General features: G+C 42.0%; 1 protein-coding gene across 6 annotated transcripts in view; it reads left to right on the forward strand.

The window, feature by feature from the left end:
* The window catches only part of LOC143290003 (uncharacterized), an 85,511-nt gene that overhangs the window by 64,884 nt on the left and 10,253 nt on the right, over positions 1-10,374 (forward strand). For all 6 annotated transcript variants that reach the window (XM_076599311.1, XM_076599310.1, XM_076599309.1 and 3 more), the window contains one exon: positions 2,559-2,643. In XM_076599311.1, coding sequence (XP_076455426.1) covers positions 2,559-2,643 — 85 coding nt within the window. The remainder of the gene's footprint in view (positions 1-2,558; positions 2,644-10,374) is intronic.

Genomic DNA, 10,374 nt, shown 5'->3' on the forward strand with positions numbered 1-10,374 from the left:
TATGGCAAATAAGGCCAGGCCATGCTGAGGACGCCAACCATTTCGCTTATTTTATTATTCCCAGGTTATAAAAAGTCGTAAAAAAAGGAAAAACCAAACAATACTTAAAGCCAAACAAAAAATACATAAAAAGGCCATACAGGCAAATAACACTGCAGAATGGGCAGCTAGTGCACATCCCAGTGTTTACATCTCACTACCTATTCGCCAGAGCAAAACAGCACAGACAGTACATCATAGACTGCGGAAAAGAGAAAAAAAAAAGTGTCAAGGCTTGTTTGAAAAAAAAGAAAGGGGAATGGACTGGGGAGGCCGAAAAAGGAGACTTCTTCTTCTTTTTTTTTCCTCAAGGCCTGACTAAGCGCGTTGGGTTACGCTGCTGGTCAGGCATCTGCTTGGCAGATGTGGTGTAGCGTATATGGATTTGTCCGAACGCAGTGACGCCTCCTTGAGCTACTGAAACTGAAACTACTTCTTCTTCTGCGTACGAGGGCTGCAACACCCACGTTCACTCGTATGCACACGAGTGGGCTTTTACGTGTATGACCGTTTTCACCCCGCCATGTAGGCAGCCATACTCCGTTTTCTGGGGTGTGCATGCTGGGTATGTTCTTGTTTCCATAACCCACCGAACGCTGACATGGATTACAGGATCTTTAACGTGCGTATTTGATCTTCTGCTTGTATATACACATGAAGGGGGTTCAGGCACTAGCAGGTCTGCACATATGTTGACCTGGGAGATCGTAAAAATCTCCACCCTTCACCCACCAGGCGCCGTCACCGTGATTCGAACCCGGGACCCTCAGATTTACAGTCCAACACTTTAACCACTCGGCTATTGCGCCCGTCAGAAAAAGGAGACAACAGTGAAGATAGAAAAAAAAGGCAGAAACTAAAAGAGTGACAGAATTATTGGTTTCTGCTGTACCCGAAATGAACCAGGTCTTATGAGTGTGACAGTTTTGTTGGGATATGCATGTCAGTGGATCATTGAATTCTGAAATAAAAATATTATAGTCCCCTTCTTCCTGTCTGAAGCAAACAATAGCGACCTCGTTTTCAGGGAGCAGTTTCACTCTGTCTCTGTCTCTGTCTGTCTGTCTGTCTGTCTGTCTCTATCTCTCTGTATGTGTATGTGTCATTGTGTGTGTGTGCGTGCGTGCGTGCTCTCTCTCTCTCTCTCTGCTTGTATACCTGTATCTATTCTACATATGTCTGTCTGTCTGTCTGTCTGTCTATCTGTCTTGCCTATCTATCTACCGTCTGTCTGTCTGTCTTGCCTGTCTATCTACCGTCTGTCTGTCTATCTGTCTTGCCTATCTATCTACCTATCTGTCTGTCTCTGTCTTTCTTTCTGTGTATGTGAATATAGATATATAGATTAAAAAAAAAAGAAGAAGAAAAAAGACAATCATAAAAACAGAATGATAAGTGATCCCGTCTCCTAAAAATTGTCCTACTTCACCATGAACAACTAATCCCCCCCCCCCCCGCCCCCTCTCTCTCGCTCTCTCCCCGCCCTCCCTCTCTCTTTCTCTCACTCTCTCATTCCACACGCACATAATATATATATATATATATATATATATATGTGTGTGTGTGTGTGTGTAGAGAGAGAGAGAGAGAGAGAGAGATACGGCGGACACATGCCTCAAACCTGCCATTTTTTGTCGACCTGAGCACCAGAACATTGCTTGACATGACATGACTATGTGTTACTTTCGTTACGTTGCATTTCTAGACACTATGTTACTCGTGTCACATCACATTGCATGACGTTCATTGCATCACACGACATGACTTTGTGTTACTTTCGTTACGTTGCATTACAAGACACTATGTTACTCGTGTCACATCGCATTGCATGACGTTCATTGCATCACACGACATGACGTTGTGTTACTTTCGTTACGTTGCGTTACAAGACACTATGTTACTCGCGTCACATCACATTGCATGCCATCACGTTACTTGTGTTACCTTACAATGCATTACACGGCATGGCTCGGCATTGCGTTACTTTCAGTCACGCTGCGTGACATGACATGACGTTACGTTACGTTACGTTGCGTTACATGACGTGACACGGCAAGATATTACGTTACCCCACGTTTTGTTGCACTGCATGATATGACATGACATATGGCATGGCGTTACGCTGTGTTTCTCAAGTTACGTTGAAACATTGCAGGGCATGATTATCCTGACTGCATTAGTGTCTTCTCTTGGGAAGAAAAAAGGTACACAACACGTTCCGCCATCTTTGGTCTTTGATTTTGTATTTGTTTGGTTTTTTGGATGTGTTTTTGTTGTTGTTGTTGTTCGTTTGTTTTTTTGTTTTGTTGTTGTTTTGATTGTTGTTTTTGTTTGGGGATGGTGGGGGAGTGGAAGAGGGGTTGTGCTGTTCTTCTTTTCGAATAAAAATAAGTATTTCCCAAGTGGCCTTGTGACATGGTGTGTGTGTGTGTGTGTGTGTGTGTGTGTGTGTGGTGTATGTGTGTGTGTGGTGTGGTGTGTGTGTGTGTGTGTGTGTGTGTGTGTGTGTGTGTGTACAGGGTGCGAGCGGCGCTGTGGCGGTGGAGAAAGGTGGAGCTTGTCATCGCTGTTATCATCGCCCTGCTCCTCATCGCCGCTGAGCTGGTCAGTTGTTGGGTTGACACAGTGTGTGTGTGTGTGTGTGTGTGTGTGTTTTGTTGTTGATGTTTTTTTGTGTGGGGTCCACATTTGTATTGTTTTTGCATGGAGTTGTAGTGTATTGAGTTTTCAACAGTGTTGGTAGCCGTTTTTTGTTTTTTGTTTGTTTGTTTTGTTTTTTGTGTTTTGTTGTTGTTTTTGTTTTTGTTTTTATTGTGGGGTGCACAGTTGTATTGTTTTTTGCATGGAGTTCTAGTCTTGTGTAGTGTATTGAGTTGTCAAATTGTGGACAGCTGTATATTTTGGCGTAGGGTCCACAGTTGTATTGTTTTTTTGCATGTTTTATTGCATTGCATTGTATTATACTGAGTTGTCAAATTGTGGGCAGCTGTATCGTCTGGCGTAGGGTCCACAGTTGTATTGTGTTGTTGTTGTTTCTTTGCATAGAGTTGTATTTTAGTGTATTGTAGTGTAGTGTATTGAGTTGTCAAATTGTGGACAGCTGTATATTTTGGCGTAGGGTCCACAGTGGTTTTTTTTTTTCATGGAGTTGTATTGTAGTGTATTGTAGTGTACTGAGTTGTCACCGTGTGCATGGCTGTTGTTGTTTTTTGGGTGTGTTGGTTCCACAGTTGTATTGTTTTTTGCATGGAGTTGTATTGTATTGTATTGTATTGTCACAGTGTGGGCAGCTGTATTATTTGGGTGAGGGGTCCACAGTTGTATTGTTTTTTGCATGGAGTTGTATTGTAGTGTAGTTATTGAATTGTCAAATTGCGAACAGCTGAATTGTTTGGGTTTGGGGCCCACGGTTGTATTGTTTTTGTATGGAGTTGTAGCGTATTGTAGAGTATTGTATTAGTCTGAGTTGTCAAATTATGGGCAGCTGTATTGTTTGGTGTGTGGGGTGCACGGTTGTAATGTTTTTTGCATGAAGTTGTATTGTAGTGTATTGTAGTGTAGTGTATTGAGTTGTCCAATTGTGGGCAGTGTATCGTTTAGCGTAGGGTCCACAGTTGTATTGGGGTTGTTGTTTTGAGGTGGGTGGTTTTTTGGGTTGTTTTTTTTGTTTTTGCTTTTTTTTTGCATGGAGTTGTATTGTAGTGTAGCATATTCTTGTCAAATTGTGGGCAGCTGTATCTTTCGGCATAGGGTCCACAGTTGTATTCTGTTGTTTTTTGTGTGGTTTTTTGTTTGTTTGTTTTGTTGTTTTTTGTTGTATTTTCGTTTTTTATATGTTTTTTGTTGTTGTTGCATGGAGTTGTATTGTAGTGTAGTGTACTGAATTGTCAAATAGTGGGCAGCTGTATCGTTTGGCGTACGGTCCACAGTTGTATTGTGGTTTGTTTGGGGTTTTTTGTTGTTGTTGTTGTTTTTTTTATTGTTTATTGCATGGAGGTGTATTGTAGTGTAGTGTATTGAGTTGTCACAGTGTGAGCAGCTGTATCGTTTGGTGTAGGGTCCATGTAGTCGTATTGTTTGTTCGCATGGAGTTGTGTTGTAGCGTATTGTATTGTCACAGTGTGGACAGCCTTGTTTGATGCAAGGTCCAAGTTGTATTGTTTTGCATGGAGATGTAATGTATAAAAGATAACAACAACGACAACAACAACAACAATAATAATAATAATGGTATTTATATAGCGCTGAATCTTGTGCAGAGACAAATCAAAGCGCTTTCGCACCAGTCATTCACACGCATGCATAACTCTAAAACTGGAGAAACTGAAGACGAGTGATGTCCGCTTTGTTTGGTGTAAGGTCCACAGTTTTATTGTGTTGTGTGGAGTTGTAATATATTGTATTGTATTGCGGTGGCATGGTGTTGGCCGCTTTACTTTGGTGTAAGGTCCACAGTTGTGTTGTACGGAATTATAATGTATCGTATTGTATTGTATTGTCACAATGTTGGCCATATGGTCCACAGTTGCATTATATTCATTGAGTTTTTGTATTGTGTTGTGTTGTATTTATAGAGTTGTTTTTGTATTGTATGGATTTGTATCGTAATGTATTGTATTGCGTTGTATTTATAGAGTTGTTTTTGTATTGTATGGATTTGTATCGTAATGTATTGTATTGCGTTGTATTTATAGAGTTGTTTTTGTATTGTATGGATTTGTATCGTAATGTATTGTATTGCGTTGTATTTATAGAGTTGTTTTTGTATTGTATGGAATTGTATCGTAATGTATTGTGTTGTGTTGTATTTATAGAGTTGTTTTTGTATTGTATGGAATTGTATCGTAATGTATTGTGTTGTGTTGTATTTATAGAGTTGTTTTTGTATTGTATGGAATTGTATCGTAATGTATTGTGTTGTGTTGTATTTATAGAGTTGTTTTTGTATTGTATGGAATTGTATCGTAATATATTGTATTGCGTTGTCACAGTGTGGGTGGCCTTGTTTGCTGCAAGGTGCACGTTTGTCTTGTTTTGTATTGGAGATGTATTGTAGCGTATTGCGTTGTCATTAGTGTGGGTGGGCGTGTTTGATGTACGGTCCACAGATGTACTGTATTGTCAGGTGTGGTCAGCCTTGTTGTCTGTGGTAAGACCTACAGTTATATTGTATTTATTTAGTTGTTTCGTTATTGTGTTGTGTTGTATTGTATTGTGTGTTCAGTTTTCGTTTTTGGTTTTGTTGGTGTTGTGTTTTTCTGCTTTGTCACAGTGTGGGGAGTTGTGTTGTTTGGCGTATGGACCACAATTGTATTGGGTTGTACTGTATTTTATTAAGATATATCGTATCGTATTAAGTTGTCACAGTGAGGGCGGACTTGTTTAGCGCATGGTCCTCAGTTGTATTGTATCGCGTGTGCAGCACGCACTTGGCGCACTGAAAAAGAACCCATGGCAACAAAGTGTTTTCCTCTGGCAAAATTCTGTAAAAAGAAATCCACTCTGATAGGCACACAAATATATAAGCATGCACTCAAGGCCTGACAAGCGCGTTGGGTTATGCTGCTGTCAGGCATCTGCCTAGCAGATGTGGTGTAGCGTATATGGATTTTTCCGAACGCAGTGACGCCTCCTTCAGAAACTGTAACTGTATTGCATGGTGTTGCGTTGTAATTTGTTGTCACAGTGTGGGCGAACTTGTTCAGTGCATGGTCCACAGTTGTACTGTGTTGTGTTGTGTCGTGTTGTGTTGTGTGTTGTTTGTGTTGTGTTGTGTTGTAGTCAGTTGTCACAGTGTGGGCGGACTTCAGTGCATGGTCCACAGTTGTACTGTGTCGTGTCGTGTCGTGCTGTGTTGTGTTGTGTCGTGTCGTGTCGTGCTGTGTTGTGTTGTGTTGTGTTGTGTTGTGTCGTGCTGTGTCGTGTTGTGTTGTGTTGTAATCAGTTGTCACAGTGTGGGCGGACTTGTTTAGTGCATGGTCCACAGTTGTACTGTGTCGTGTCGTGTCGTGTTGTGTTGTGTCGTGTTGTGTCGTGTTGTGTTGTGTTGTGTTGTGTTGTGTCGTGTCGTGCTGTGTTGTGTTGTGTCGTGTCGTGCTGTGTTGTGTCGTGTTGTGTTGTGTCGTGTTGTGTCGTGCTGTGTTGTGTCGTGTTGTGTTGTGTTGTGTTGTGTCGTGTTGTGTCGTGTTGTGTTGTGTCGTGTTGTGTTGTGTTGTAATCCGTTATCACAGTGTGGGCAGACTTGTTTAGTGCATGGTTCACAGTTGTACTGTGTTCTGTTGTGTCGTGTCGTGTCGTGTGTCGTGTCGTGTCGTGTCGTGTCGTGTCGTGTCGTGTTGTGTTGTGTGTTGTTTGTGTTGTGTTGTGTTGTAGTCAGTTGTCACAGTGTGGGCGGACTTCAGTGCATGGTCCACAGCTGTACTGTGTCGTGTCGTGTCGTGCTGTGTTGTGTTGTGTTGTGTTGTGTTGTGTCGTGTCGTGTTGTGTTGTGTTGTGTTGTGTCGTGTTGTGTCGTGTTGTGTCGTGCTATGTTGTGTCGTGTTGTGTTGTGTTGTGTTGTGTCGTGTTGTGTTGTGTTGTAATCCGTTATCACAGTGTGGGCAGACTTGTTTAGTGCATGGTCCACAGTTGTACTGTGTTGTGTTGTGTTGTGTCGTGTCGTGTCGTGTCGTGTCGTGTCGTGTCGTGTCGTGTCGTGTCGTGTCGTGTCGTGTCGTGTCGTGTCGTGTTGTGTTGTGTTGTGTTGTAATCAGTTATCACAGTGTGGGCAGACTTGTTTAGTGCATGGTTCACAGTTGTACTGTGTCGTGTCGTGTCGTGTCGTGTCGTGTCGTGTCGTGTCGTATTGTGTTGTGTTGTGTTGTAATCAGTTGTCACAGTATGGGCGGACGTGTTTAGTGCATGGTCCACAGTTGTACTGTGTCGTGTTGTGTTGTGTCGTGTCGTGTTGTGTTGTGTCGTGCTGTGTTGTGTCGTGCTGTGTTGTGTTGTGTTGTGTCGTGTTGTGTTGTGTTGTGTTGTGTCGTGTTGTGTTGTGTCGTGTTGTGTCGTGTTGTGTTGTGTTGTGTCGTGTTGTGTTGTGTCGTGTTGTGTTGTGTCGTGTTGTGTTGTGTCGTGCTGTGTTGTGTTGTGTCGTGCTGTGTTGTGTTGTGTTGTGTCGTGTTGTGTTGTGTCGTGCTGTGTTGTGTTGTGTCGTGTTGTGTTGTGTTGTGTCGTGTTGTGTTGTGTCGTGCTGTGTTGTGTTGTGTCGTGTTGTGTTGTGTCGTGCTGTGTTGTGTTGTGTTGTGTCGTGTTGTGTTGTGTTGTGTCGTGCTGTGTTGTGTCGTGTCGTGTTGTGTTGTAATCCGTTATCACAGTATGGGCAGACTTATTTAGTGCATTGTTCACAGTTGTACTGTGTTCTGTTGTGTCGTGTCGTGTCGTGTCGTGTCGTGTCGTGTTGTGTTGTAATCAGTTATCACAGTGTGGGCAGACTTGTTTAGTGCATGGTCCACAGTTGTACTGTGTTGTGTTGTGTCGTGTCGTGTCGTGTCGTGTTGTGTTGTGTTGTGTTGTAATCAGTTGTCACAGTATGGGCGGACGTGTTTAGTGCATGGTTCTCAGTTTTACCGTTCTTTGTTGTGTCGTGTTGTGTTGTGTTGTGTTGTGTTGTGTTGTGTTGTGTCGTGTTGTGTTGTAATCCGTTATCACAGTGTGGGCAGACTTGTTTAGTGCATGGTTCACAGTTGTACTGTGTCGTGTTGTGTTGTGTTGTGTTGTGTCGTGTCGTGTTGTGTCGTGTCGTGTTGTGTTGTGTTGTGTTGTGTCGTGTTGTGTTGTGTTGTGTTGTAATCAGTTATCACAGTGTGGGCAGACTTGTTTAGTGCATGGTCCACAGTTGTACTGTGTTGTGTCGTGTCGTGTCGTGTCGTGTTGTGTTGTGTTGTAATCAGTTATCACAGTATGGGCGGACGTGTTTAGTGCATGGTTCTCAGTTGTACTGTGTCGTGTCGTGTCGTGTCGTGTCGTGTTGTGTTGTGTTGTAATCAGTTGTCACAGTACGGGTTGTACTGTGTTGTGTTGTGTTTCAGCCCTCTCACTATGACGGTTTGGAGGGGGAGTTGGTATTGGCGTGGGGGGGGGGGGGGTGCATGTGGGGGTGGGGGGGGGGGACATTTGGGAATTTACAGCGCCTTTTTTGTTTCGACTGTATGCACAATTTACAGCCCTCTCTACGACGGTTTGGAGGGGGAGGGGGTAATGCGGCAGGGGGTGGGGGTGGTGGCGTTTGAATGATACTTCCGTGCAGCAAATGAAATTCGCTCGAACTGAGCATGCGGGTTTTTTTTTGTTAGATAAGACTCGGGAACACACACACACACACGCGCGCGCGCGCGCGCGCACAGAGGGGCCATAAACATCAAGACTCCAGGATACACCTTGTTGGCTTTTCGGATAAGGCATTTGTTAAATCCCCGCCACACCCCCTCCGGGGCAGGAAACTCTGAAGGTCTTTATTCAGACGATTTACAGGATATGTGTGTACATGCGTTTTCTCTTTTGGATTACAGTGTAAATGAGGCTTTGGAACTATTCAGTAATGTATTGCTGAGAGCGAGTGAATGTATGAGGAAGCGTGTGTGTGTTGGGAGTGATCAGCGAGATGCCCCATGGTTTGATGCTGAATGTGAAGATGCAAAACACAAAGCCAGACAATTGTTAACAATGTTAAGACAAACCAAGGATGATAAGCACCAATTACCCTATGTGAAAGCTCGGAAGGAATATAAGGATTTATGTAAGGTTCAGTTTCAGTTTCAGTTTCAGTAGCTCAAGGAGGCGTCACTGCGTTCGGACAAATCCATATACGCTACACCACATCTGCCAAGCAGATGCCTGACCAGCAGCGTAACCCAACGCGCTTAGTCAGGCCTTGAGGGGAAAAAAAGGTGAATAAATGATAGATAAGCTTACACAAATAAATAAATAAATAATAAATAATAACTATAATGTAAAAAAAAAAGAAAGAAAAAAAAGTGTAAGGTAAAGAAAGTCAGCTATAGACGTGATAAAGCCAGACGTCTAGCATCACTGAGCAAAGACAGCAAACAGTTTTGGAAAGAAGCAAAGCAAGTGTCTGGAAGAAGGAAAATAGGAGTATGTAAAGACCTTAAAGAAAATGAATGGTTTGAACACTTTCGGAATTTATTTACTCAGAACGAGGTTATAACTACTGATAACAGAGCCATTAGTGAAGTGCAACCAGAGGAATCAAATATATCTGATGAACTCAGTCATGATATTTCAGAACAAGAAGTTGCAGATGCTATTCGGAAATTTAAAAAAAAGGCAAGGCTTGTGGTGTAGACAGTGTTTTGGCAGAAATGTTAAAATCAGCTGATAATATTGCTGTACATTTTTCAACAAAACTGTTTGACATTCTGTTTGATAAGGGCACGTATTCAGATGAATGGGCGAAGGCAGTAATTGTTCCAATTTTTAAAAGGGAAATAGTTGTTCAACAGACAACTATAGGGGCATGTCTTTGCTCAGTCTTATTAGCAAATGTTATACATCAGTGCTAAACGGAAGACTTGTCAAATGGGCTGAAGAAAATGATATGCTAACAGAGTCACAGGCTGGATTCAGGCGTGGTTATGCCACAACATATCATATTTTTACTCCGAACGCGGTTATTGAGAAATCTTTATCAAAGAAGGGAGGTAAGCTTTACGCCTGTTTTGTTGATCTGAGAAAAGCATTTGACTCTGTGCAACGCCAATCTTTGTTTGATATTTTGATTCAGAAAGGTATAAAGGGGAAATTTATGAATGCTATCATTGCTGTGTATAAATATGTTACACGTCTTGCGTACGTATTGAAGATAAGTTAACTGAGTTTTTTTTTATTGTCCCGTTGGCCTAAGGCAAGGTTGTATGTTAAGCCGTATATTGTTTTCGTTGTTTGTTAACGAAATTGCATCAGCAATTGAAATCAGTGGTATTCATGGAATACAGTTTTTGCCTGATTTATTAGAGTTGTACATTCTTCTGTTCGCGGATGATACAGTATTGCTGTCTAACACTACGATTGGTCTGCAAAATCAAATTAATATTCTGAATAATGCATGTAAAACACTCTTCTTGAATGTAAATACTGACAAGACTAAAGTGATGGTTTTCCGAAAAGGTGGCTTTTTAGGAAGATATGAAAAGTAGAATCTCGATGGAAATGCTCTAGAAGTAGTGAATGAATATAATCATCTATGGTTTGTTTTTACAACTAAAATGAGTATAAACAAAAGAGTAGGGATTTTAGCAGCAAAAGGCAAACATGCATGCATTGACTGTATAAAAT

This window comes from Babylonia areolata, chromosome 14 (assembly GCF_041734735.1).
Source record: "Babylonia areolata isolate BAREFJ2019XMU chromosome 14, ASM4173473v1, whole genome shotgun sequence".
Taxonomy (NCBI): domain Eukaryota; kingdom Metazoa; phylum Mollusca; class Gastropoda; order Neogastropoda; family Buccinidae; genus Babylonia; species Babylonia areolata.